The sequence below is a fragment of the Anopheles merus genome, chromosome 3L, assembly GCF_017562075.2.
Source record: "Anopheles merus strain MAF chromosome 3L, AmerM5.1, whole genome shotgun sequence".
Classification (NCBI taxonomy): domain Eukaryota; kingdom Metazoa; phylum Arthropoda; class Insecta; order Diptera; family Culicidae; genus Anopheles; species Anopheles merus.
The window spans coordinates 13,391,196-13,416,370 of record NC_054085.1 but is presented as its reverse complement, the minus strand read 5'-3'; the positions used below and the strand labels follow the sequence as shown (position 1 = coordinate 13,416,370).

Below are 25,175 nucleotides of genomic sequence, written 5' to 3'. Positions count from 1 at the left end.
CAAGTAAAACTAACCAGAGCTAAACGTTCTCTATGTTCAAGTCTTTTCACATCTACACCGCATAGATTGGACCAGTAGAATTTTTTACTCGAATCCAATTCTACTCCTGCAGACATCTAAATAAAAGTAAAATCAACTAAGTAGACGCCGTTCATCGATAAACGCTCTCATTCAAGCTATTCACCGAACAATCAGCACAATCAACGATAATTTAATTGCTGATAAACGATAATAACAAAAAATTGAAACGCCCGAAACCGTTCCTTCTGACTTAAAATAAAATGGTAATAAAAACAATACCTCGCTTTTGCACCTTTTTAGTCCATTTTCAGTGACTGAGTACATTCGTTTGATCGATCGTAAATGAAGCTTATTGAGGTTTTTATTGTCGTTTTGCTCTTGGGTTGCCGGGTATCTACCATCAGAACCGTAACCAGGGTATGCAGAAAACATCCAAATGCATATGCACGTTCTGCTTTTGATCATATTCCTGTTTGATGCCGTCTCCTAAACAGCTAGTCATCACGCACAAAGAATTCCTGGCCAACGATAGGGTGGTCAATTTCACGCTCGTTGAACAAGGTAATGCCGAGTGGAACAAAACCTATTTGGCGTATTTGTCAGTGTTGCATCAGATGCGTGACGCAAAGGTTAGTATGGGCATGTTTTGTTTTCTAAGATCACGTTCTAGGAACTGATTTACGTCTTGGTTTTAATAGACATTCTTCACCTACTCGTTGCGAACGTTCAATGGCGCTATACAAAATCCGATCCTTTCTCGGTGGATCGACTGCTGCGAGCTACTGCGACGACCACCAACCGATCGGCTGGTGCGCATATTTTACGATCCCGTCGTGAAGGTCAGCAAACTGCAAAACTGTCCTTTTCAATCTGGCGAAGGTATAATGATGAACATAACGCCGTCCACATGGTCAGTGCCGAACTTTTTGCCAGAGACCGATTTCTATATCGCATTCAAATCGTACACAAAAGCGCGTAAGGTACTGTTTCTCGAAGCACGCGTTTACGGTAGTCTGGCGAAGTTTGAGAAAGTGTAGTAAAGTTCAGGTGTACGGGAAAGTCTTTCTAGTATCCATCCAATATTTTAAAGCCTCATCGAGAAAGAAGTGATTATCATCGAATATTCAGCAATTGTTGAACATACAATCCCTTGAGAATCAAATGTTGAGGGAAAATTCATATGGAAACTTGCTCCCAAAAATGGAAAGTAATGGATTTTACTTCATTTTCAAGCTCAACGACAATACGACCTAAATAAACGACACAAAGTTTGTTTTACTTTCACAATGCCTTCCCTGAAACGAAGGACAACACAATTCTGTTATATCACTTGCAGTCCGGTACCAAGGTGATGAGGAAGATGAAGATGACCCGTTCCCAACTTCCAACCGAAAATAGATTTCATTGTCGTATTTGTAGTATTAATGTGCATTAAAGTTTGGGACGCAAATTTCTGATGCATCATGTTAAAAAACAAAAAATGTAAGCCAGTTTAAAATTGGCCAGATAGAAAGATTAATTTTCCTGGAAAAATAATTACCAACTGGTGTATTTTACCAACATCTGCCTATCGATTCGATCACTCTGGCAAAGTAATTGATATTTTCAATTAAGCAATAGGTGTCATTTTCGCGGTCGGCCTTAGTATCTGTGTAATTGATGCGTGCTATCGGCTCGGCGTGTATCATGTATGGCGTATAACCCTACAGATTGCCTTTTAATTGCTTCATCGGCGTCCGCCGGTGTGCGGTCTACACTTGTAAATGAAGAAAACAAAAGATGATTAATTGAATAAAACTAACAGTAAATAAAACACTCTAAATTATCTGTACACCCTGCCTTTGGTCTAAATGGCGTTTACACATATCTGTCACGGTTACGTGGATTCATTAAAAATGTATAAATAAAAGAACATGCCTCTGTCCGACGCAGTGTTTATCGAATAATCTATGCACGCCGCTTGTACACAGCATCGATAAAACAATGTCCACCGTCAGGCAGCACAAATACGCCAGTAGCGTACAAACAGCTCCCGACAGTAGCACAGATCACGATGAACGCGGCAACGACCTTGCTCGTTCTGCTTGCCTACCTGGCCGGGACGGAAGCTGCAAAACCGGAACGGGTGAGTTTACTGTACAATCTAGCGAACATTTTATTACATTTTAAAACCCCCTTCGATTGCTTTGCTTCGCTTCAGATGCTTATTATGCTGACCAACGCGGAAGTTACTGCCACCACGCGCTACTTGAACGCATCCGTCGCGCTGACCCGATATCCAACAGCGCCCTTTTCTACGTTTGACTTGGTCGTTAATTTCCTCGAGAAGCTCAACACACTAACGGTACACACTTTCCTTCGACTGTTCAATGAATTTCAAGAACTTTTAACACATCTCTGTTTTAATTTTCTCGTAAATCTCCAAACAGCTTCAGTCTCGCTACTCCGTCCGCACGGGAATGATGGAGAACGTACTGTACGAAAGTACGATTGACCTTTGTGCATTTCTACACCGCCCGAACGAACGCTTGGTGAAGATGGTTTTTGATAACCTCAAGCGGCACGGCCGAGTGCTTACCAGCTGTCCAGTGCAACCCTTGCAGCTTTATTTCCGCAATACCAGCCTTAACCACGTACGGCTCCCGGTGTATCTGCCTCAAACGAACTTTAAGCTGGCGGTGAAGTGCTGGACAGGACCGGAGAAAATACTGATCTTTGACAGCCGATGGTACGGTCGGCTGAAAAGAGTACCAATTGACGATTAAACAAGATCCGGCAGGCTATGGTCCTTATGTCCGATGCATTTCAATCACAAGCAACCATGATTGAGAGTGCAGGTAGCGGACACCGGGGTATAACATCTTTAAACATTTGCTCTTAAATGTCACACGGGGTTTCAAATTAAACACACGCAATGCGCAATCGAAATAAAAACTGTCGCTTCGTTTAACGTTACAGTCTAGACTAACTGAACATGATCGTTAACATAGTCTGAAATGAGTAGGAGCATCATCAACGGGGATTGACCCTATCATATCGCATCCGAACTACTTGAAGATTGTGCTTAAAGTAGCCTGACCCTATCATATCGCATCCAAAGTACTTGAAGATTGTGCTTAAAGTAGCTAAAAATCTGATGCGAATTTTATAGATCTTGATCTTGAAGGTCCATAATAAAATGTATAAAAAGAGCCTACATTTTTGTACACGTCGGTGATGATCACACTCTTATCTCTTCCATGCTCCACAACCAATAGTTTCTCTGAATCTGAATGGTTGAACATCCAGTGCAGATCTTGTACCGCTATATGACAAGGTATCCTACGAATGTTCCATTCCAATCGTTTTCAACATGAACTTTGGTATGATCACTGCCCAATTGATACGACAAGCATTTTACGGACGGACAGGATAGCAAATAGATATAGTTGTTCTTATTACCCTCCACGCACTATTGAATTAATCGTCAAGCTTATCAACCGTACGGATCACACATTTAGGCAGTATGTTTCCCTGCATTTAAGCATCGCCGATAGGCTCAGTGCCGATAACGCTATATTCACAATATCATGTATATAGCACATGCTCGTTCGTAGTCACCAGTCCAATGTATTTCTACTATCGAAGACTGTTGCTCAACCTGCTCGTAGCTCTTGATGCAGTAAGAGTGATCGTATCCCTCAGCGGGTACAGACTTACACCCTTCATAACACACGTGCAACTAACCGATAATCCAAAGTACATGAACATAACAATAACGATTACCACCACAGAGGAGGAAAATCTCATCGATATCGATATGAACGTGATTCAACCGCTTCACAATCCTCGGGTAATATTTGTAAACATCCCTACTGACGATCGTTATATACTCTACGTACTCTTCCTCTACCACCAGGCAATCGTTGTCCTGTTCCTCGATATAGCGTCTGGTGCGTTTCAGACACCTTTCTATAATCAAACCATCAACATCTGTAGCCTGCTGAGACATCCCGATAAGCATCGTCTGCTGCAAATCGTGTATCGGGTTATGAAAAAGCATGGGAACGTACCCAGCGGATGTCCCATCCCGGTCGGTCTGTACAAATATCGTGATATACACACGGCCCAGGTCCGACTGCCGGCGTTTTTTGGCCGAGCAGACTTTATGGTGGAAGCAGTCGGGCTTATTGGTACGGGTAAGGTTCGCACGTTTGAAGGACGCTGCTATGGGCACATTCGCGGTGTCAAATGCAGCTCTGCGAGTCGGTGCTGATTGCTCGCAAAAGCCCGATGGTATGCTATAAATCAGTAGCTCTCACGAACCACGTGCAACAAGACTAGAAACTAAGAAACGAATAAATAAAATGGTCTACCAAGAGAGTTCGATAAGCAACCATTGTTAGATATTGCGTTCAGCTTGTATTCAGCGCAAAGACATGGTATTTCCCGTACAGAATTCTACATCAATGGTATTAGACCACGTCATCTAGATCAGAGTGAGAGATGATAGATTGGGAGTTCGAAAGCAAAAAGCTTTGAGACAAATGTGAATGTATTTGATTATTATCTTCTGCACAAATTCATACATTATACAAATTCTTTTTTTTTTGTATTTTCATCTGCTAATTAGCCTTAACTTCCGCCAGTTGGATAATAACTACTGCAAAAATGTTTCTGCTGAAATCAATCATCACTGAAGAACTCGTAATTGACCAGAAATTATTGCTGGATCTGCCCGATAATCTGGTCGAACGACTACCCCTTGCGAATTAAAGCAGTACCGTCAAACCGTAGTGTAATTTCGAACCAATCCAATGTCTTTGTTTCATCGCAGTCTATTCTATTTACTCCTAGTGCTCAATGCAGCCTCTATGATCGTGGCCCTGCCTGGGTACAAGCTGACACCTTTTATTACACGCGTACAAATGACGAGTAATTTAAAGTACCTAAACATCACGGCACAAGTTAAATCCTCGTCAAATGAGAACCTCATCGATATTGACATGGATGTGATCCAGCCGCTTGCAAACCCTCGTGTAAAATTGACATGCAAACCCTCGGTGAATTTTGACAGCACTAACGTGCACCGCATTTCTCTTACTTTACACCAGATATCCATTGTCCTCTGGCTTAATTTAGGAGCTGGAGCGATTCAGGCACCTTTCTACAACCAAACGATCAACGTGTGCACCATCATCCGCAGCCCGGAAACGCACCGTCTGGTGCAGATCGTGTATCGGGAGATGAAACGCCACGGAAACATGCCGCTCGGTTGCCCGATAGCAGTCGATGTCTACAAGTTTCGCAACGTTACCACCGGACAGATGCGTTTGCCAGCATTTTTTGGCAGGGCAGACTTCATGCTGGATGTCAACGGTTTGCTAGGAAGCGCTAATATACGTACGTTCGACAGCCGCTGGTATGGGTTCATTAACGGCATCAAATGTACCTCAACTAGCCGTTGCTGAACTGGTGCGAACTGATGAATCTATATAGATGGAATCGGGAATAGATAATAAAGAAGCTTCCAACTCCCCACGGGGATCGACGTTGGGAAGTTCATAGCAAACAGTTCTTCTGTTTCAAGAGGCTGTGCTATAGGTAAGCTGCCACAATTCTGTCATTCATGGTAGTGCCATGCTGTTCATTGCCGTGGGTTTTAAACATTTGTTGATTATTTTTGATCATTCATAGCAGGATAATCAATCTTACGCACGTCCCATATGTTGCTTGAACCAATGACGGGCATATTGTTAAGTCGTACAAGTTGACGACTGTACCACAGGATCGGCTCTGGTAATGAGTAATGATAATGAGTCTATTATATACCTAAATCTGTTGGATTGGGACAGGATTACCTCTGATGCGATTTGTTATTAAGCACTGTTTCACAGTGAGCGACAAACAAACATATCAGCTTCATTAGGGATAAACTGATTTATACTGATAAAACTGATAGTATCAATTAGTTTCGCTTTTAACGCTCATTATTACTTAAAAAACGCTTAGTTAAACCTTTATTTCAATATCATTTGCGGTAGCATTTTAAGGTCTGCTGTCATCCATGAAATGTCGTCTTCCTGCAGTGCGATTTTACTTGTCGTCTGGTGGTTGGTCCTCGAACTGAAAACTCGCAAAATCATTAGAAAATACGTCAAAACAACTCAATCACCGATGGTGTATTAGTACACACTTTCCCAAAATTCCACGTGTCATGTATTTAAGCGACAATTAATTTCACATTTACCACGTGCATGTGCCATTGTTCGTTCTTTACTATCACACTCTTTACACTTTATAGTTGTTTTGTCCGTTGTAGATTTGTTTTGCTTTCCAACCTGTCTGATGTTGCTGGTGTGTAGATGGAGTACTTTCTCATTCTATCTATTGATTGGAGCGGCGCTCTCGCCCTTCGTCCGAGCGGACAACTACATTCTCATACCCTACTTAAGTAAGCTGGACGTTATAGCCAACTTGAAGTACATGGTGACAAACGCCAGCTTACAAAACACAGCCACAGAAAGTCGTATCAACACGGAGGTAACGGTGCTTAAAACGATGCACGACCCATGGGTAAGTGGAGGTGCATCTTGCGTGCTACATTTCGTCCACTGCCACTGTATCAATGTTTGCTTCCTTTCCCGCTAAATAAAGTTACGAATCGGGCTGCAGATCGATGTAGGCAAAGGGGCAATGCTGCAAGCTCCGCTCAACAATCGCACCTTTAGTCTGTGCAAGTTCCTGGCGAATCCGAACCTCAACCGGCTGGTGCAGATAGTGCACCGGGAGCTGAAGCGTGCGGGCTACATGCCGAACAAGTGTCCGATACTACCCCGCCTCTACGCGTATCGGGACGTTCGTGTGAGTGCGATGCGCTTGCCGCCCTTTTTCGGCGAGGCGGGATTCATTTTCGATCTCACGATTGGGATAGGGAACGACTTTACCTACGATTCCAGATGGTTTGGAGCATCGAAAAGAATCAAATGTACTAAGGCGATGCGCTGTTAGCGCTAGTTCGATCTAGTAAACCGATCTTACATGTTTGGGATTCATTTTTGCAGCATAATTAGCAGATAACTAAAATTCAGGGTGAGGTGTCTTTTTGATAATAATCTTTGAAGGAAGTAAATCTTTACAAATTATTTGTAGGTACAGCTTTAGCGGTTACTGGAATTTGTTCAATAAAAGAACAGAAAAAAGGAAGTACAGTCAGTCCAAAAAGTATTCGTCTAGCTGAAAAAAAAGGAAAAAAAAGCGTATTATGGCCGCAATAGGCATGAGTCGGTAAAAGTAATAAGGAGGATTGATAAAGGGACCATCAATACAACCGTTTTGCTACAAAAAAGCATTAAAATTTGGCAAACTAAAACTAAAACAATTGAAAAGCTAAAAAAAGTCGTTTGACGGGCGCGCAAAAAGTCTTCGTCTATTAGGCTTTTGACTCATTTAAGCTGATCAATCAAACGTTGTGCTACACATGAATAAAATTTATTATTATCAGTTTGCTAGTGACTTCCTTCTAAATTAACAGCTTTCTGTTATTTCTATTGCCCTTCGAGCGACCAGAGAGGCACTACAGACAGTTCAAGGACAGGGGCAGTTCAAGGAATGGAGCATGATGGCGAAAATTGTATCTTAATCCTATATATAACCTATCGTAACCATTTCTAAAGGTTGTAAGACATGTGGGAGACTTTATTCTTTCGTTTTATCACCGTCTGGCGATTTTTCTGACACCAATTGTGTGTTAAACTGTCATGTAACCACCCATCCTTGACTGTTGATCTAACGAAAGAAGCGATTTAATCTCCAAAAAATTAAATATAACCCAGGAATCAGTGCATTATATGATGGCCAATAGAATCAAAATCTGAGTCTAATATGGGTATGTTTCTTCTTTAAACCCTTTTGATAATTATGATGAAACAGCTAAACTAAAGGTAATTTATTGTACGTTTATAGTAATTACCTGCCGAATGTAAAGCAATTAAATTCAAATTCAAAATAATTTTAATTATTTTTTTTACTTCATTTGCAGCAGCTACATTTCGGCCTTTGCCTGTTAGTATATTACGCGTGTTACTTTAGATATTTGGTTGCTTCTTCTCCGACCTGTACAATGTTGCCCGCATGCAGATAGATCCTTTCCCTAATATCTCTACTGACTACTGGAGCAATGCTTATTGCGCCTATCGTTCAGGCGGATAAGTACGTTGTGGTACCCTTCGTTAAGAAGCTGGACGTTATAGGCGACATGAAGTACATGGCGGCGAACGCCACCTTACTAAACACAGCCACGGAGAGTCGCATTAACTCGGAGGTAACGGTGCTAAAGACAATGCACGACCCATGGGTAAGTGTACGCGCCTGCCGTGAGCTATTGTGCTCGCACTGTATCAATGTTTGGCTTATCTTTCCTTCGCAATAAAGTTACGGTTCGCGCTGTTGTTCGATGTTGGCAACGGTGCACTGCATGCTCCGCTCAACAATCGTACCTTTAGCCTGTGCAGGTTTCTGGAGAATCCGAACGTTAACCGATTGGTGCAGGTAGTACTTCGCGAGCTGAAGCGTGCCGGGTACGCGCCGAACAAGTGTCCGATACCACCCCGTCACTATGCGTACCGTGGCGTCCGTGTGAGTGCGATGCATTTGCCGGCCTTCTTCGGGGAGGCGGATTTCATTCTCGATCTCACGATCGGAATGGAGGACCACTTTACCTACGATTCCAGATGGTTTGGTTCGTTCAAAAGAGTCAAGTGTAACCATGCGTTGCTAGTGTTGATATCTGTCAACCAATCAAATGTTTTATTTTTGGTTGAATTTATATAGTGTGATTAGACCTTGGGTTATGATTTGAAATGTTTGCAGCAAATAAAGCATTGCGTGCGTCTTGACACACCGAACCGTGAGGTTAGCGATGATATTCGATTAGAAGGCTATGGCTAGTATTATTAAATCCGTTCGTTGCGGGAACGTAAGGCGCTCACATTAAATTCTAGGGATGGCAATGCATTTCTTGAGCCCGGTCCCACAACGCCGCAGTGAATAACTGTAGCAACCATAGCAACCATAGTATGTTAGGAAAATGAGTGTCGGGACGTACGCCGCCGCTACGAACGGATTCAATAATACCATCCTATACGTAATCAATCTGTTTTATGGCAAAAAAATGTGCATTCCACGTGGCATTTCATCGAATTTCATCTCACTATACAAGATAACAGTTGGACATACGGACATACGGATACATACATAATTGTTTCGCGTGACATGTTTTAACAGTGCTGATATTGGCTACACCTTCACCTTTCACGTCGTGACATTGTCATCGGTGTAACGTGAGACAGCGTGTTTTTTATTTTAAGTTTAACATAATTCCTCACCATTAAGTCGTCTTCTGAGCAATCATCTGCAAAACACTTGATTTTACGCATCACACTCGGTTGGAGCTTTACAGTCATCGAAGATAACTTACATACAGTTGCCACAGTTAAAAACTTTCATTATCGTTGCCATAAAATCAATGTTAAACAATTGGGCACACATTGTCTCGCACTATTTTTGGTAAACCTAACAAGATGTCTACATCACTACAACATTTTAGCATGAGCTCTTTCAGCGTTTCTATTGTTTGATTATTCTGCTATCGAATGGAAGTCTGTGCGACATACCTCAATTGATTCTAAGAATTTCTGCAAAAGCTCATCAGCATTCATTCGCTCAGTTGAGTCAATTTAATTACAAAATACCGTGCTTAGGCATGTCATTCTCCTCACCGTTCACCTAAGTCACTATAGTCGTTTTATAATTGAACTAAAAGATCACGAATTAGCTGCACGTGTGCACTTTATCAGTGGACTACATCACAGTCACTAATGAACGCATTATCTTTCTCCATTACCAACGTATAAATACTGTGGTTTGAGGTGAAATTACGCAGAGGGCATTATTTACGCAAGCAGTTTAGAAGTGCTCCGATGGCATCCTTTCAATTGCGGACGTGCCTTCTATGTTGCCTACTTTTCATAACGATTCTCCAGCCGGTAACGGGCCTTCGGTCGTACAAAACGATCCCGATCGTCAATAACGTTGTCACACAGTCAAATCCAAAGTATCTAAACGCTACCACCGTGCCGCACAACACACCAACCGAGCACAAGGTGGATCTTATCCTAGACGTTAAGAGACCTTTGTCCAATTTGCACGTAAGTAAACTGCTATCAATCTATTTTACATTATCTAAACAGCAAGTGTCACATGGACACACCTTCTTTATCAGATGACCTTTGTGCTTTGGATCAATGTCATCTCCGGCGCACTGCAGGCCCCACTGCACAATCAAACCTTCGATTTCTGCGAGTTTCTCAAGAACCCAAGTATGCACCGCTTCGGTCAAATCATACACCGCGAGGTGAAGCGGAATGGAAACATGCCCCGCAACTGCCCGATCGCTGCCGATTTGTACGCGTTTTACGGCATACCGATGGCTACGGTATGGCTGCCCAACTTCTTGCCTGAAACGGATTTCATAATGCAACTTTTCCTCCGTACAACGAGCGAGTTGATCTACGATGCCCGTTGGTACGGGTCGATCAAGCGAATAAAATGTTCCAGAGCTAATCGATGCTAGGATATGTTGCAATTGGTTGTTCGGTGTCATGCTAATGCTGTTACCGGGATGAAACGTTTCATGCTAACATATAATGCTGTGTACCTTCACTAAGATTTGCTCACCGATTGTGCACGATATGCACACAGAGACAAGAAAACTGTCTACAACAGACACGCTAATATCAGCACTCTCCAACGGAGAATAAATCAGTTTTCTAACACGTTCTAACACTAAGCTTTAAGTGTTCTATCCTCAAACTTCTCGCTAATAGGCACCTACAGCATAAAATATAATAATTGCTTCTTTGCGTCATTGAAAAATTTGCAAATAAAATGCAACGCTTTTACATCTTGTAAAAGGTTCCATACTTTGAGTACATATATTTTTATATTTTGAAAATGGTGGTTTGTTGCAAGGGAAACAACTTTATCTACAATTCCAGAGCGTCAAGTGTACTAAAAGCGATCTCCGTACACTTTACCGTGATCCCTCAATCAAAGGAGCATCAATGGTCTGTGATTTAACTAATTATCCTGCTGGACAAAATGCACTCAATTACATTCAAATTCCCAAATTGATTGAAAAGAAAACAGCATATGTTTCATTTGATAATCTCCGTTGAATTGCAAGCGATGCAATATTATGGAATTTGATTGCTGGTATCAAACCCTGTCACAATTCCAGCAAGGACAGTCTTTCAACATTACTCCATTTTCAACAGCTTTTCAGATGTCGTTCACTTGCAGATGGGTTTTGCCTGCACTGCTTCTGCTCGGTTGGACACTGGCCGTGTCCCCGCAGACCAGTGGCTTCATCATAGTGCCCTTCCTGACGAAGGTAAACGTCATTGGTGATATGAAGTACATGATCGCTACCGGTAGCTTGAATAATACGGCCACCGAAAGCCGGTACAATACGGAGGTAACGGTGTTGCAAACACTAACCGATCCATGGGTAAGTACTATACGCTGACGTAGTGAGTGAGTGGTTGGTTTACTCACCCAGCTCTCACTATGTTTTGCCCATCAACGCAACAGTCCAGGATAGCACTGCTGTTCGACATTGGCAAGGGTGCATTTCAGGCTCCGCTCAACAATCGCACGTTTAGCTTCTGCAAGTTCATCGGCAATCCGAACGTTAACCGACTGGCGCAGATATTTCACCGGGAGCTGAAACGAGCCGGTTACATACCGAACAGGTGTCCGATTCCGCCGGGCGTATACTCGTTTCGTGGTGTCCGGGCAAGTGCTATGCGTTTGCCGCCCTTCTTTCCGGAGGCGGATTTCATCCTGGATTTCACGATCGGCGTCGGAGACGTGCACACCTACGATTCCCGATGGCACGGATCGGTGAAACGGATGCAATGCACCAAAACGATGCGTTGCTAGTAAAACGGTCGAATTCGAATTGATGCTCGACGGTTTGTAGCAACGAAAAATATCACTAACTTTCGGAAACTTTGCTCTTTATATTGCAAAACATGTGTTTATGATATAAATAAATGCGAATTAATTTGTTTCGTATGCCTTTAGCTTGATCCTACCATTCGATTGCTACAACTAACAACTAACAACAATGTAGGCTACTATGATACCCTAACACCAACAGCTGAAGTATCAACCCACCAACCGTCAAACGTCTATCGTTGTTTTAACGCATCTGTCAAAAAGGTTTATTGATGTCAACCAACTGCTTGAGTTGGAAAATAATATACAAAAACATGGACATAATACCGCCAAATTCAACCTGATACGCTTCAAACCCCCGTCGGTCTGAGTGCAATTCACTAATAATCTCAATTCACATTCGCCAACAATTATTTCCGCCCCAGCCGTACGGTTATAAAACCTAATGTAACGTTTTGAAAGCCCCCATTGCAGATCTCTTTTATTCTCAATCACTATCGTGTGTTGTTGTAGCCTGTGCTTTACTCTTTCCCACCCAACTGCCCGCTGAATGACTTCATATTTCAGGTGGATTTTTTCCACACTTTTTCTACTGAATGGAGCCTTATTCGTATCGGCACAGACGAGCGGGTTCATTGTGGTGCCGTTCCTAACGAAAACCAGCGTCATCGGTGACATGAAGTACATGATCGCTAGCGGCAGCATTAATAACTCTGCCACGGAGAGTACGTTCACCACCGAGGCTAAGCTAATGAAGACCATGTTCGACCCATGGGTAAGTACGCCTTTTTGGTAGAGAATTCGTCTCCTCTTTATGTTTCTTCTTCTAACCGTTCCCAACCTCCCACTTCATGTAGCTCAGAATCGCCCTTATATTCGATGTTGGCAAAGGTGCGCTGCAGGCACCGCTTAACAATCGCACGTTTAGCTTCTGTAAGTTCCTGGGCAACCCAACCAGCCACCGGTTGGCGCAGATCTTTCACCGCGAAATGAGACGCACCGGCTACATACCGAACAAATGTCCGATACCGCCCGCCCTGTACGCGTACCCTGGCGTACGGGTGAGTGCGATGCGTTTGCCAAACTTCTTCCCGGAAGCAGACTTCATTCTAGACATTACGATTGGCGAAGGAAAGGAAAGCACGTACGATTCGCGATGGTTTGGTTCGCTCAAACGGATTAAGTGTACCAAAACGGCGCGCTGTTCGTAGGTGGGACGGTTTTGCTGTCGTTGTATACTGGTGGTACGTCCCGATACTGATCAATGCACTGTTATACGGGTTCAACGGAAGGTATTAAAGTGGGCTTGCAATGTGTAAAAGTTTGTGAATTTTTTCACATCATAGAAAAGAAATTCCTTTTCCTGAAGTCGTTATGCGAGTATAAATCCTTCCAGCGATTAACCTACTAAGCGACAAACCGTAGTTTCACTCTCTTTCAGCTGTCAGAACTCTTGATTTGTCTTAGCATTACACTCAGTTGGAGCACACACGCCATCGTAGATAACTTTCATACGGAGAGCAAATCGTTGGCTGTGAATCAATATTATAAACTACACAATACCGCTCTAAAACATTCTTCCTATCAAGAAGTCATTGTTTAATGCGTACCGTAACTTCAAAATCAATAACCAATTCTCAAGCCTCCGTTAATTATTATCGCATAACAACACTTTGCCGTGAGTTGCTCCAGTGTTTCTATTATTTGGATACCCTGACATCCGAATCGCGCCGACCTAGCCTAATTAATTCCAAGAATTTCTGCCAAAACTTCATTACCATTTATTTCTCCATTCGCTCGATTCATTTACTAAAGTCCATGCTTGTGCAAGTCATTAAGTTTCATCTTAGTCGTTTTATAGTCGATCCAAAAAGATCCCATCACTAGCACACTAATGACCTCATTACCTTTCTCCATTACCAACGTATAAATAGTGTGGTTTGAGGTGAAATTACGCAGAGGGCATCATTTACGCAAACAGTTTAAAAGTGCTCCGATGGCATCCTTTCAATTACGAACATGCCTTCTATGTTGCCTACTTTTCATAACGATCCTCCAGCCGGTAGCGGGCCTTCGGTCGCTAAAAACCATACCGATCGTCAAGAACGTGATCACACAGTCAAACCCAAAGTACCTAAACGCTACCACCGTGCCGCACAACACACCAGCCGAGTCCAAGGTGGATGTTATCCTAGACGTTAAGAGACCTATATCCAATTTGCACGTAAGTAAACCGCTACCAATTCGTTTTCTATCATCTAACCCACGATTATCTCACATTAACATACATTCCCCGTCAGATGATCTTTGTGCTTTGGGTCAATGTCATCTCCGGTACGTTGCAGGCGCCACTGTACAACCAAACCATCAACTTTTGCGAGTTTCTCAAGAACCCGAGCGTACATCCGCTGGGTCAAATCATACATCGTGAGGTCAAACGGAATGGAAACATGCCCCGCAAATGCCCTATCGCTGTCAATCTGTACGCGTTTTACGGCATACCGATGAGTGGCATACGATTGCCGAACTTCTTTCCGGAGGCAGATTTTATGCTACAAATTTTCATCGGCTTAGCTAGCGAGATGATCTACGATAGCCGGCTTTACGGAACAATCAAGCGAATAAAATGTACCAGAGCTGTTCGATGCTAGGACATGCTGCAGGTTGGTTGTTGGGAGTCATGCTAATGATGTTACCGGGATGAAACGTTTGATGCTAACATAAAACGATGGTCACCTCCAGTAAAATGTCTTGATACTGACTCACCGACTGTGCACACACAAACAATGTTGCCGCTAAAAAGCACAAATGACATCACGCCAGACTTCTTTAACACTTTAAATGACCTGCATTTCCTGCATTTCCATTTCATTCTAAAAACTGCAAATAAAATGTAACGCTTTTTCATCTTGCGAAAAGGGTTCCATACTTTAAGGACATACTTTTGAAGATTAGCTACTGGATTGGACGTACCGCCTCAGCAGTCTAATCATTTTGAGTTCTATAATCTTCCTCATCAACGTCATAGACACACTTGTTCGTACCAGCCGCTCTTTCGCGTTTCCAAACCGATGGCACATTCATTTCAATTACAACTAATTGACCTATTACACCCTCTTTCCCATCGGCACCCCACAAAAAAAACAAGAGCAATAAATACGAAACTTTTTGTTCAGTTTGTTTTATACCACGTCCGCACCTTGACGTTACAATTACATTGCCGTACTTTGTTGTTCCAATTTCCTCTCGCCCTTTCACGATGTTTCCATTTCAGAGGACGGTAATCCTGCTGTTCCCACTAGCCTGTCTGATCATCTCCACATCCAGCCGCAACACGTACAAAGTGATACCAATCGTGACGAGCGTCGAGTTACGGGATAACTTAAAGTATCTCAACTCTTCCGCCACCATCCACAACACATCGACGGAGAGTAAGGTCGATCTCGCCATTACGGTCACACGACCACTTCCAGATCCTTGGGTAGGTGAACACTACTCGCTATTCCAATGCACAATGTGTGTTAGATTATTCACCCGCTTTCTTTCATTCCACCACCAGATGAACTTCGTCGTGTGGATCGACCTAGCTTCTGGAACGTTGCAGACTCCGCTACAGAACACAACGTTCGATTTTTGCGAGTTTCTCAAGAACCCGGGACTGCATCGGATCGGTCAAATACTGCACCGCGAGGTGAAGCGAAACGGAAACATACCCAACTGCCCGATCGGTCCGGGGCTGTACAAGTTCTGTGGCATATCGACGGCAGCGATGCGGTTGCCATCATTTATACCGGTAGCTAGCTACATCATGCACGTATTTGTGGGTATAGGAAATGAGATAGTGTACGATTCCCGCTGGCACGGATCGTTGAAGCGTGTCAAGTGTACCTCCAGCATGCGCTGTTAACCAGTGGAATCCATTTGCTGAATAATCGCTCATGCGTGGCTGTATGAAACAACCTGCAGTAGGCAGTGTTTAAGTTTAGCAACCGTTTTACTAACACAACAACAATAAACTATCAGTTGAGTATATAATGTAAGCAAAGTTGCAAACTATATCCTTATCAGAACTGCTCTGAACTTCCTCTGACACATTCAAAGTTTTAATCTTTTTTTAATAACAGCAGAAGTCTTTGTAGTGTTCCTGCTCTTGATCAAGCCTAAACACAAATAGACCACAATCTGCAAACACATAACTGAACAACTCGAATTAAAAGCTACAGGTTTCGTGCAACGCAATAGCACCAGATTGGCTAGATCATCCCAAAAGCATCACCCGTCCTTGGATTCAATAAAAAACACAAACACAACTTAATTGCAACCATAATTACTGAAGTGCCGTGTACAATGAAACAAGAACCCCCATTATAGGCCGAATTATGATACCAGAAGCTTTATAATCGATTCCATAGCTGCACAGACCACCAGATCTTTCTACAATGTCCTCTTGCGGGAACTTTACCAAACTACTTGTGATACTTGCGGTGTTCCTTTCTTCGACAAGTATCGCAAAACTCGTACCCGTAATTGAGCGCATCGATTCGACATTTAATGCACAACTATCGAACAGCAGCATCACGGTGCTGACGGAAGGTCCCCAAGGCCGACGACGCATTCCCGAGTTTACGGTGTCGATCCAAAACTATCACTCCGTCTCCGAAGCTTGGGTAAGCACAAGGAACCTAACCATTTGCAGCTGACACGCAAACGTTCTCCACTACTCTACTACTCTCTTTTCTGTATGGACACAACGAAGCTGAATGGAAAACTTACCATCAGCACTAAGAATGGACGCATCAGCCAACCCATCATAGACACCACGGTAAGCTTCTGCGATCTGTTGCAAAATCCACAAAAGTATCATGTAATGTCGCTGATCTACTTCGAGATCCGGCGCTACGGGCGCGCACCCGACCGCTGTCCGATCGCTCCCGGTCTGTACGTGTACCCCAACGTATCGCTCAAAAGAACGCAAATACCGTCCTTTCTATTGGAGTCGAACTTTGTGGTCGAGGTGAGCGGGACTACCGGTTCGGCAAGAAACCAGTTTGTCAACGTGAAAGCGTACGGGTCGCTGAAGCGCTTTTAAGCAAACCAGCAAACGAACAATAAATGAATACATATATGCTTGGAAATACTACTTACTAACGTATGTAACACGATAGTAGCTTTATTCATATAGTACCATCAGATTGCAATAGAGGGCCCACTGATGGCGTAGAAAGGATTGCGGACGACCCCCTTGTCATGCATCTATATTCTGGATTCTTTGCGCATCTCGCCAAACCAACTGCTCTGAAAGAACGGTGCGCTGTTGGGTCGACGGAAGTATACGTCAACGCGAAAGCTACTTTCGGGAAAAAAGCTCGGCACCTGGATACCGTCGAAGCACGTTTTAAAGGTGTACGTTCCCGTAGCTACAGGGCATCGCTTGGGAAGATTTCCACGCTGATCTAAATGTTCGTAGATGATCTTCAGTACCCGATCGGTAAAAGGATTCCGTAAGTAGGTGCAAAAGTTTATTGTCCGATTGTAGAACGCTTTTTCATGCTTGCCAACTAGGTTGGGTACGTAGTATATGGTAGACACCTGGCGAGGACGAGACCGTGTAAGTAGTAAGTACTATCTGTTTGTTACGTGTGGCAGTTTTGTTACCCTTACCAGTATGTCTGGAATTGGTTCTAGCACTCCAATACGAAAATCAACAGTTTTCCTTATAGTTGACGAACCACACTTCCGCAATGTGACAGATGTATTGACCATTTTGAGATTATGGGTAACATCTGCCTTTATCATATAAACAACCAACTAAACAGAGGGAACGTTAGATAAATGAAAAATAGTAGATAATTAGTATTAAAAAATGGTAGCCAGTGTTTTTTTTTTTGGTCATAAAAGTATGCTCAAAACCTTAGACACAACTTGTGGGCTAAATAGTAGCCAACAAAGCACCATCAAAAACACGATCCTTTTGCCTGCCATTTCCACCGTGAACTAGCTCTTCCAGTTGGTAACGATCCCACCCTAACCGTCCGTACCTACGCGCGACTTAATTACTGGAGTCGATAACATCAATTATATTCAATAATTTTAATGGAATATCAAATGAAGCTGCACTGACTATTTATCAAGTGCATTACCAACCACATGCCAGTATGAGTTGAACGATCTTCCTGGCGGCTTTCTTCCATTACACGCGCTACAGACTTTGTAATGTTCGGAAGGCGTTACAGCTGTGGACTATACTGTTGCATTTTCGCAGTACTAGGGGGGAACTTTACGGCATTAACGCAATGGGTAAGTGGTACGGGCTACATAAACAACCAGCCACGTAAACTTACTCCAGCCCGTCTTTCCAGTTGGTACCGGTACTGACCCGGGCAAAGGTAGAGGGTAGCTCTAACTACGTTAACACCAGTGTTGCTATCCATCATCATGGTTCGTATCAAAACTTTACCATGGACCTGGAGGTCCACGTACTTTCTCCGCTTGATAAGCTCCGAGTAAGCGCAGATCCCGCCCACCAATCCCCTGAAAAGAAAACGCGTAACGCTTTGCTTTTGCCAATTTTCCCAATGTTTTGCCTAGATGAATGTTGGATACTTTGTGCGCATTCTGAATTCCGAAAAATGGATTTACAACAAAACGTACGACTTTTGCGGGTTTCTGCAGCGACCAAGCGTCGATCGGTTCGGTGCATTAGTGATCGATGACTTGCGGCAGCATGGCAAAGTGCCCACCGGCTGTCCTATCCAACCGGAGCGCTATGTTTTCAAAAACGTGACGCTAAATCGCGTCAAACTGCCACCGTTTCTGCCAGAGACGAACTTCGGCTTCACTGTGAACTGCTACATTGGACCGAAGAATGAGAAAATTTTTCGCTCCAACTGGTACGGAGGATTAAGACGAGTAATGCTGTAGAATGGTTTCCGACGGTGGATTAAAATGTTTTAAAAAGTGAAAAAGAATCTGGACCATTCCATTTCGGACAATATCACTAATTTCATCGTTTTTTTTACCTCCCAAAACATGGCTTTATACACCCCACAGAGCAAACATGATAGCATTTACACTAAATGCGAATTAATAGTCTTACCGTTAGCGTGAAATTGCAGCTTAAACAGCAGTATCCGGGCAAATTTACGTTGCCGTCACAAACCAGCGGTTCATTTTGATCTCCTTGCCGCGATGATACACGCCGACCTCGATCAGAAACTCGCCCGACGGTATCACGCTCATCATCAGATGGCGATCGTCAATTTCAAAGTTCCGCACCTCGTAGTGCCCAGTCTTGATGGGGCACCGGGTCGTCAGGTTCGAGTGTTTCACCAGCTCCGAAGCAATGTATCGGTCGAGCAGATTGCGCGACCGGCGCAGCTCCTTGCCGCAAAGCTGCTGCTTGCCCGTGTACATCATCTGATGATATTTACCGGCTACCCGTTTGCACAACCGCACATCGTACTGTAAGTAGTGTATACGCTATACTAAGAGTTCACTCTGTGAGCTCCAACTTACCTCAACATTCTTGTCGAGCTCCTGCTTAAGATCCAAATCAAAATCTATGGAAGTGGTTTGGTCCAGCCGACGAACGCGCAAATCCACATCCAGATACTTTGGATCCCACTCGTCCGTGTAGTTGGTAATGCGCACCGACGCCTCTAGCTGGTGGACATACGCGATGCCCGCTACGATTGCCACAATCCACACAGTACGACACATAGTGATTACACCTAATTTTGTGCCTCAAATTTCCAACTTACTTCCGTATATATATCCAACATCTGGCTGATCCGTTTGTTCTTAATGAGAAGCTTGTTATGCATAGCCACATAATGGTAGTACATTACACATACGGGCAAGGTTCATTTAGCAGAAGCCATCATTATCATTTTAACACGCTTACTAAAGCAAAAGAAGCATAGCCTAATTCAATTTCCTCACAATGGACATTTCATGCCCGAGCGCACTTGCACATCAATTAGAAACGTCTCATCAAACACAACATACATTTGAAACAAAACGATAGCGAAATATATATCCCAAACGAGTAAACGACTCAATTCGCGTTTGAACTAACTGGCAATATCGTTCATTAATCAGATGCAACAAAATAATATCACCAAATAGGATTGGTAAATACATACAAAAAAGCTTAAATTTAGCCTAACCGAACGACAGTCTAGAAATAAAAATAAACAATAATAAATATAAATATCATTTTCCCAATGATCGCCCACCCTTTATGGCGGTTTGCTGGTCGGCACTGGCATCTTCACATGAAACCGCAGATGATAGTTGTGCGTAGTGGTTCGGTCCGACCGTTCCCCGCTAACGTCGTTTGCGGACGGCATCACCGGTACAAGCACACCATTGTCAGCAACGGATTTACCCCCGGTCGAAGATCCTGAAATCAAACAAACATACATTTTCGTTAAAAACATCCAACGAGAAGTGGGCCGCCTAATTACCTTCGCCTGCCGACTGTTGGAGCAATATTTTCGCCCACGTTTCCACCACCCGCGTCCTATCGGCACCCGGCGACGTCGTTGCGGTTACGGTCGTGTTACAATCGATGGTAACGGGCTGCTGCTGCTGCTGATGCCCGGTTGCAGCAACTGCACCAGCGGAAGGTTCATCAATAATCATTACCCTGCCAGCCGCCAGCACGCTGCTGTGTTGCTGCGACTGCACCGCTTCATCAATGGCCGTCCCGGGAAGACAAGCGGATGGGCTTTGGGGTGGATTCGTTTCACTGCTCCGCTGCTCGGGCTGCTGGACGGCCGGTCGGGGGGAGTGCTTTAGCACCAACCGTTCACCGGCATCCGTTTTATAGATGACTACCGTTGACCCGGTCCCATCCATTTGGCTCTTAACGATGCCGGATGCACCGGCCACACCGGCCAGCACACCCGTATTCTGCGCGTTCGGCTGGAAAAGTCGGGAAAAGTCGGAAATAATATTATATACCATACGTCGATAGTAATTAATGGAAAACGATTAGCAGCAGCAAATGGGTCACATTTCTCTTCTTGTCCGTTCTGCAACCGGCCTTTTTTGTGCTGAACCGAGACAACGAAAGTCTTACCAGTGGGTAAAGGATTCTTTTTTTTTAACAAACTCAGCAATTTAACAAGAGCGTCTCTTTAGAGCCGTGTACCCCTTACCTGATCGATTATGTCGTACGACAACGAGGTGAAGGCATCGGATGCAGCAGAAAATCCATCCAGTGAGATGGACGTGTTTGAGCAACCATCGTCACTGTAACCTTGACTTTGGTCAGTGTCGGTCGGCTTAGGGCCACCGGGTTTAGCCCGTGCTTTAGATGCGGAACATTCGTAATTTGTTATTTTCCAACCGCTAGGAGCAACCATTTTCGGCTCTAGAAGTAAAGCAGTGATCCACCACAGTGAATATCCTAAGGACCAAGGACCCCCGGAGGCGTAGAATGCAGCAATTTACCAGACTTTTGGGTGGCTCTAGTGCGAACACTCGAATCACGTTTCTGTTTCCTTCCTATCGGCAGCGTTTGGGTTGCCATCGTTTGCACGCTCTGTTTTTCTTTCCCAATTTCCACACCAACCAATGCCTCTTTCGAACGCTTCGCTCTAGCTTTATTCGCCACGTCTAGGTATCGTCTAATTCTAGCCCGTTCGTTCCGCGTTTCGGTTTCAATGTAAAAGGGCATAAAAAAAAGCTTACACACTAAAGTTGTCCCCACCAGCGGCACACCATTACATCGTCGAATACCTGTTGCAGTCGTCATCGTCCCCATCGTCGCCTTCATCCTCGTGGCGGATATCTTCGCGCTCCGTTCGCGACTCTCCCGCACGCGATCGCATCAGCGCAAACCGTTCGTCCGTTAGCTGCCGCCTCAGCTCCTGCAGCTGCACACCGTACTCACTGGCCAACGCTTCACTGCGCCGTGCCTTGTCCTGCTCGTCGGCCATCCTGCTGCGCAGCGCGTCCACCTCGGCCCGCAGCTTTTCCGTCTCCTGCTGCTGCTGGGCCAGTGCCAGTCGGTGCTGCTCCAGGTCGGCCCTGCTAGCGGTCAGCAGCTCCTGCAGCCCGTCCACGGCGGCCCGATCGCCGGTGCGCGTTAGCGTTAGTTCCCGCTGCAGCGTACCCTTTTCGCGCGCCAACTGTTCGCGTATGTTGGAGTGCTCCTCCAGCTCGGCCTGCAGCTTGTCCTTCTGCAGATCGAGCTTGCCGCACAGCTCCTTGGTAGCTTCCAGATCGAGGGCGAGCGCTTTGTTCTCCTCTCGCAGTGCTTCCAGCTCCGACTCGGCCGCCGCCAGGCTGGCGGACAGCTCGTTTATCTGATGCTCGCACTCGCGTATGTTTTGCTCCCGCTCGTTCGTCAGCTCTTCCAGCGTGGCAATGCGCTCTTCCGCTTCCTGCAGCAGTTTCCTTTTTGGGAATGTTTAATACAATACACATAAAAAAGGCTGCACTCTAAATGGCACTGGGAAGGGAAATCCCCAAACTAAGATCCCCCATCATACAACTGTGTACTTTGCAACGGGGCGGTAAACTAGTGGTAGGAAGGGCAAAAATCTAATTATCTTCGATACATGCGTCTATACCTACGGCACACAAACCAACAACACACCATTCCCGAGTTTTGGTTAGGTCAGCCAGTCCACAACACCGTTCGAGCGAGGCAGCCAAAATAATGAAGGTTGAAAGTTAATTCAAAGTTATTTTCCAATTTACGATACTCTCATGAATCGTTTTTGGGGGATGCTGCTTTCGGCTTCCGGCTAGCTGCTGGTCTCTATTCTAGCTTTATTTTTCTTTTTTCCATACCGGAAAACTATACCGCAAACGATGTGATTTTTCTCCCAAAGACTACGACCAATAACGTTTACTTGTGGTTGAAGGATAAAGAACATTCTAACACCCCTATCACTCTACAACTTAATGAGAACTGTGTCCTGGGAGGCAAACAGAACATCACACCACTACGTAGATAGTCTACTGAAATGTGTATCTATAAATCTATGTTCCACCAGTTTATACGATCTATTGGACAATAATTCTCACAGCAAACATTACTCTAATGAAATCCCTTACTAAATATACTTAAAATTATTTCGCACTTTAAAGTAAAGTAAAATCTACTTCTTACTAGCTGATTATGATTATTGCTTCGCTTAATTCTACTTCCGTACTTACCTCGCTTCACTCGTTTCTGCTTCCAGTGTGTGATTACTCGTCTCAAGCACATTGACGCCTTCGGAAAGTGATTTGAACCGCTCCAGCATACTTTCTCGTTCACGTTCCTGTAGCGAAATAAAGATGTAAATTATAAAGCATTCGCCACATAAAGACTTAGAGCAGCAAAAAGAAAATGCATCTCTCCGACTGTCTCAAACAAATCGCCTAGGATTGCTAATTAGGTTCATTGCACCTGCCGTTTCAAAAAGTTTACCAGATGTTTTGTGCTTCGTTGCGTTTTGCGTTGCTCTTTAATCGTTTGTTGTTCTCCACTTTTCGCAAAGCACCGAAGGGCTCCCGTTTATCCTTCGCTACTGGGCCTCTGTCCCTCCCTGTGGGAATGATAGAATTTAATTACCTTCTCGAGCAGGAGCTCCTCGGCCCGCTGCATCTCCTGCACATATTCGCGTAATTGCGTTTTCATCCGTTCGACTTCCTGCTGGGAATCCTTAAGTTGCCGCTTCGTTAGCGTCAGTTCGGCCAGGGCGTCAGTTAACTCGTTCGACAGGCGTCTGAGTTTTTGGGACGGGCGAGGGGCACGAACACGCGGGTGCGCCGACACCGATAGAATATGAAATCAAACGAAGGAGAAAATGGAGTTGGTAGTGTGTGTGAGTGTCTGTTGAGGCGTTAGAAGAATAACGAGCAGCAACAATGTCGCTCGGCAAAGACCTAGCGAATGTATCAACACCGCTTAATGCCTTTTCGACATTGAAGCCACAGTGAGTATGGCGTGGTTGGGATGGGTCGAGGCCTGGGAAAGACCAAAAGCTTCGTGCGATATGAAATCATATTGTGGTCTGCAGTTTTGGTAGGGAAAAAGAGATCAAATTAAATGGAGCTTTATTTGATTAGTTATCAGTCCCGGCGTCGGACACAGCTGAAAACCCGTGTATGGTAAATTGTGTCACTCTAATTTGTATTTAGTGGGATATGGTGCACAGAAAATGAATATACAATTGATTTTTTATATCTTGAAAAAGAAAAACATGTACTAAATGGTTTTGCAAAGGTAAACATTGTAATACGTATTTAAAGTATTGCATTTTAAATCATTTTATCAAAACTGTTCCTGAAAGCAGTCCACGTTAGCGAAGATACTCACCCATTCTCTGTCGAAGCGTTGTCGTTTTTGCGCTTCAGTGTCGCCATCTGTTGCTTAAGCGTGTCTGTTTCGGTGGAAACGCTTCGCAGCGTGCTCTCTTTGTGGATGTTGTCCGTGCTAACGTTGCTGCGAATGGACAAATAAGCAAAGATGCGAAGGGTTAATTTTCGAATGAATTAAGCCAGTAAACGAATAACGATTGAACATTGAAATAACAGAGAAATGCTGTTTGAAAAAGAAAGGACACTATAACATTAAAGAAAATGATAATGAGATGCTGTCCTTGAATATGATAAAAAATAGCCCGAGAGATAAATATGCAAACAGTTACTGAAAAAAGATATTGAATTCAAAGATTTCACCATCAAAACTGTAAAGTGGAGAAGAATACATTCAATCATTGTAATGCACTTAATTTACACCAAAAGATCACTGTTAGAAAACTACTTCTACACACATTTCATGGCTCTTGCAGATCTCACCCCAAACGCAACAAACTCACGCGACATAACAAACGGCCGAAGAGAGGACCGCCAAAAATGGACAGGGAAAATCGATTAATTTCGCAATCGCCGATTATCGCGCGCTTTGGCAGCATCGGAAGTAACGTTAAATCATCTCTCCCTTGTGAAATGTTCTTCCTGCAAAACCTAATCCAACGACAGGCGAAGCGTAAATACGGTTACATCACAGAAAGCACGCATTAGAGTTTTAGGCGAAATTTGAAGCTCTCCGAAGGGTTACCACCACACGTAATGAATGGAAATATAAACGCGAATGAGATACAGAACAGATATGCCGACCCTTTCTATAATCTTTTATCCCGTTTGCT

At 44.0% G+C, this 25,175-nt stretch overlaps 10 protein-coding genes across 12 annotated transcripts in view; 6 read left to right on the top strand and 4 right to left on the bottom strand.

Annotated features, from left to right (window-relative positions):
- Nucleotides 1-12,173, bottom strand: part of LOC121600081 — a 47,447-nt gene extending 35,274 nt beyond the window's left edge. Inside the window, exon 1 of the mRNA XM_041928382.1 lies at nucleotides 12,159-12,173. Coding sequence (XP_041784316.1) covers nucleotides 12,159-12,161 — 3 coding nt within the window. The 5' untranslated portion in view covers nucleotides 12,162-12,173. The remainder of the gene's footprint in view (nucleotides 1-12,158) is intronic.
- Nucleotides 3,560-4,395, top strand: LOC121600094. Its single transcript, XM_041928398.1, has 2 exons — nucleotides 3,560-3,853; nucleotides 3,920-4,395. Exons 1-2 carry the CDS (start codon nucleotides 3,629-3,631, stop codon nucleotides 4,274-4,276), a joined length of 582 nt encoding a protein of 193 aa, XP_041784332.1. The 5' UTR covers nucleotides 3,560-3,628; the 3' UTR covers nucleotides 4,277-4,395.
- On the top strand, nucleotides 4,901-5,560 carry LOC121600104. Its single transcript, XM_041928411.1, has 2 exons — nucleotides 4,901-5,039; nucleotides 5,115-5,560. Exons 1-2 carry the CDS (start codon nucleotides 4,929-4,931, stop codon nucleotides 5,469-5,471), a joined length of 468 nt encoding a protein of 155 aa, XP_041784345.1. The 5' UTR covers nucleotides 4,901-4,928; the 3' UTR covers nucleotides 5,472-5,560.
- Nucleotides 12,174-12,198: 25 nt separating the features above from the next.
- Nucleotides 12,199-14,786, top strand: LOC121600096. Its single transcript, XM_041928402.1, has 3 exons — nucleotides 12,199-12,385; nucleotides 13,956-14,245; nucleotides 14,322-14,786. The coding sequence occupies exons 2-3, from the start codon at nucleotides 14,018-14,020 to the stop codon at nucleotides 14,670-14,672; spliced, it is 579 nt and encodes a 192-aa protein (XP_041784336.1). The 5' UTR covers nucleotides 12,199-12,385; nucleotides 13,956-14,017; the 3' UTR covers nucleotides 14,673-14,786.
- LOC121600095 lies at nucleotides 12,380-14,108 on the top strand. Of its 2 annotated transcripts, XM_041928401.1 has the most exons (3): nucleotides 12,380-12,796; nucleotides 12,879-13,265; nucleotides 14,081-14,108. In XM_041928401.1, exons 1-2 carry the CDS (start codon nucleotides 12,572-12,574, stop codon nucleotides 13,230-13,232), a joined length of 579 nt encoding a protein of 192 aa, XP_041784335.1. In that variant the 5' UTR covers nucleotides 12,380-12,571; the 3' UTR covers nucleotides 13,233-13,265; nucleotides 14,081-14,108. The 2 variants fall into 2 exon arrangements, with proteins under 2 accessions (XP_041784335.1, XP_041784334.1); XM_041928400.1 differs by lacking the exon at nucleotides 14,081-14,108 and having other exon boundaries at nucleotides 12,879-13,545.
- Nucleotides 14,787-14,940: 154 nt separating the features above from the next.
- LOC121600092 lies at nucleotides 14,941-16,152 on the top strand. The gene is made up of 2 exons (XM_041928396.1): nucleotides 14,941-15,502; nucleotides 15,581-16,152. Exons 1-2 carry the CDS (start codon nucleotides 15,281-15,283, stop codon nucleotides 15,926-15,928), a joined length of 570 nt encoding a protein of 189 aa, XP_041784330.1. The 5' UTR covers nucleotides 14,941-15,280; the 3' UTR covers nucleotides 15,929-16,152.
- A 305-nt stretch (nucleotides 16,153-16,457) lies between these two features.
- LOC121600099 lies at nucleotides 16,458-17,233 on the top strand. The gene is made up of 2 exons (XM_041928405.1): nucleotides 16,458-16,688; nucleotides 16,778-17,233. The coding sequence occupies exons 1-2, from the start codon at nucleotides 16,461-16,463 to the stop codon at nucleotides 17,108-17,110; spliced, it is 561 nt and encodes a 186-aa protein (XP_041784339.1). The 5' UTR covers nucleotides 16,458-16,460; the 3' UTR covers nucleotides 17,111-17,233.
- A 41-nt stretch (nucleotides 17,234-17,274) lies between these two features.
- LOC121600103 lies at nucleotides 17,275-19,198 on the bottom strand. Its single transcript, XM_041928410.1, has 3 exons — nucleotides 19,118-19,198; nucleotides 17,683-17,829; nucleotides 17,275-17,610 (listed from the first exon to the last, which is right to left on the bottom strand). Exons 2-3 carry the CDS (start codon nucleotides 17,815-17,817, stop codon nucleotides 17,275-17,277), a joined length of 471 nt encoding a protein of 156 aa, XP_041784344.1. The 5' UTR covers nucleotides 17,818-17,829; nucleotides 19,118-19,198.
- LOC121600102 lies at nucleotides 18,400-19,984 on the bottom strand. Its single transcript, XM_041928409.1, has 2 exons — nucleotides 19,537-19,984; nucleotides 18,400-19,482 (listed from the first exon to the last, which is right to left on the bottom strand). Exons 1-2 carry the CDS (start codon nucleotides 19,738-19,740, stop codon nucleotides 19,162-19,164), a joined length of 525 nt encoding a protein of 174 aa, XP_041784343.1. The 5' UTR covers nucleotides 19,741-19,984; the 3' UTR covers nucleotides 18,400-19,161.
- Nucleotides 19,985-20,088: 104 nt separating this feature from the next.
- The window catches only part of LOC121600078 (centrosomal protein of 135 kDa), a 34,355-nt gene continuing 29,268 nt past the window's right edge, over nucleotides 20,089-25,175 (bottom strand). Inside the window, exons 7-14 of one of the 2 annotated variants that reach the window (XM_041928377.1) lie at nucleotides 24,344-24,469; nucleotides 23,597-23,750; nucleotides 23,197-23,303; nucleotides 21,769-22,428; nucleotides 21,481-21,662; nucleotides 21,186-21,400; nucleotides 20,490-20,949; nucleotides 20,089-20,425 (exon numbers count right to left, since the gene is read on the bottom strand). In XM_041928377.1, coding sequence (XP_041784311.1) covers nucleotides 20,262-20,425; nucleotides 20,490-20,949; nucleotides 21,186-21,400; nucleotides 21,481-21,662; nucleotides 21,769-22,428; nucleotides 23,197-23,303; nucleotides 23,597-23,750; nucleotides 24,344-24,469 — 2,068 coding nt within the window. In that variant the 3' untranslated portion in view covers nucleotides 20,089-20,261. The remainder of the gene's footprint in view (nucleotides 20,426-20,489; nucleotides 20,950-21,185; nucleotides 21,401-21,480; nucleotides 21,663-21,768; nucleotides 22,429-23,196; nucleotides 23,304-23,596; nucleotides 23,751-24,343; nucleotides 24,470-25,175) is intronic. The other variant, XM_041928378.1, reaches the window with a different exon arrangement.

Excerpts from the sequence above, each read along its gene's own strand:
- LOC121600094 (XM_041928398.1), top strand. The coding sequence starts at position 3,629 with ATGTATTTCTACTATCGAAGACTGTTGCTCAACCTGCTCGTAGCTCTT. Across the intron at positions 3,854-3,919 it reads AACCGCTTCACAATCCTCGG|GCAATCGTTGTCCTGTTCCT; the intron begins GTAATATTTGTA and ends CTCTACCACCAG.
- LOC121600104 (XM_041928411.1), top strand. The coding sequence starts at position 4,929 with ATGACGAGTAATTTAAAGTACCTAAACATCACGGCACAAGTTAAATCC. Across the intron at positions 5,040-5,114 it reads AGCCGCTTGCAAACCCTCGT|ATATCCATTGTCCTCTGGCT; the intron begins GTAAAATTGACA and ends ACTTTACACCAG.
- LOC121600095 (XM_041928401.1), top strand. The coding sequence starts at position 12,572 with ATGACTTCATATTTCAGGTGGATTTTTTCCACACTTTTTCTACTGAAT. Across the intron at positions 12,797-12,878 it reads AGACCATGTTCGACCCATGG|CTCAGAATCGCCCTTATATT; the intron begins GTAAGTACGCCT and ends CACTTCATGTAG.
- LOC121600096 (XM_041928402.1), top strand. The coding sequence starts at position 14,018 with ATGGCATCCTTTCAATTACGAACATGCCTTCTATGTTGCCTACTTTTC. Across the intron at positions 14,246-14,321 it reads GACCTATATCCAATTTGCAC|ATGATCTTTGTGCTTTGGGT; the intron begins GTAAGTAAACCG and ends ATTCCCCGTCAG.
- LOC121600092 (XM_041928396.1), top strand. The coding sequence starts at position 15,281 with ATGTTTCCATTTCAGAGGACGGTAATCCTGCTGTTCCCACTAGCCTGT. Across the intron at positions 15,503-15,580 it reads GACCACTTCCAGATCCTTGG|ATGAACTTCGTCGTGTGGAT; the intron begins GTAGGTGAACAC and ends TTCCACCACCAG.
- LOC121600099 (XM_041928405.1), top strand. The coding sequence starts at position 16,461 with ATGTCCTCTTGCGGGAACTTTACCAAACTACTTGTGATACTTGCGGTG. Across the intron at positions 16,689-16,777 it reads ACTCCGTCTCCGAAGCTTGG|CTGAATGGAAAACTTACCAT; the intron begins GTAAGCACAAGG and ends GACACAACGAAG.
- LOC121600103 (XM_041928410.1), bottom strand. The coding sequence starts at position 17,817 with ATGATAAAGGCAGATGTTACCCATAATCTCAAAATGGTCAATACATCT. Across the intron at positions 17,611-17,682 it reads AACCAATTCCAGACATACTG|GTGTCTACCATATACTACGT; the intron begins GTAAGGGTAACA and ends CGTCCTCGCCAG.
- LOC121600102 (XM_041928409.1), bottom strand. The coding sequence starts at position 19,740 with ATGTGTCGTACTGTGTGGATTGTGGCAATCGTAGCGGGCATCGCGTAT. Across the intron at positions 19,483-19,536 it reads AGCTCGACAAGAATGTTGAG|TACGATGTGCGGTTGTGCAA; the intron begins GTAAGTTGGAGC and ends CACTACTTACAG.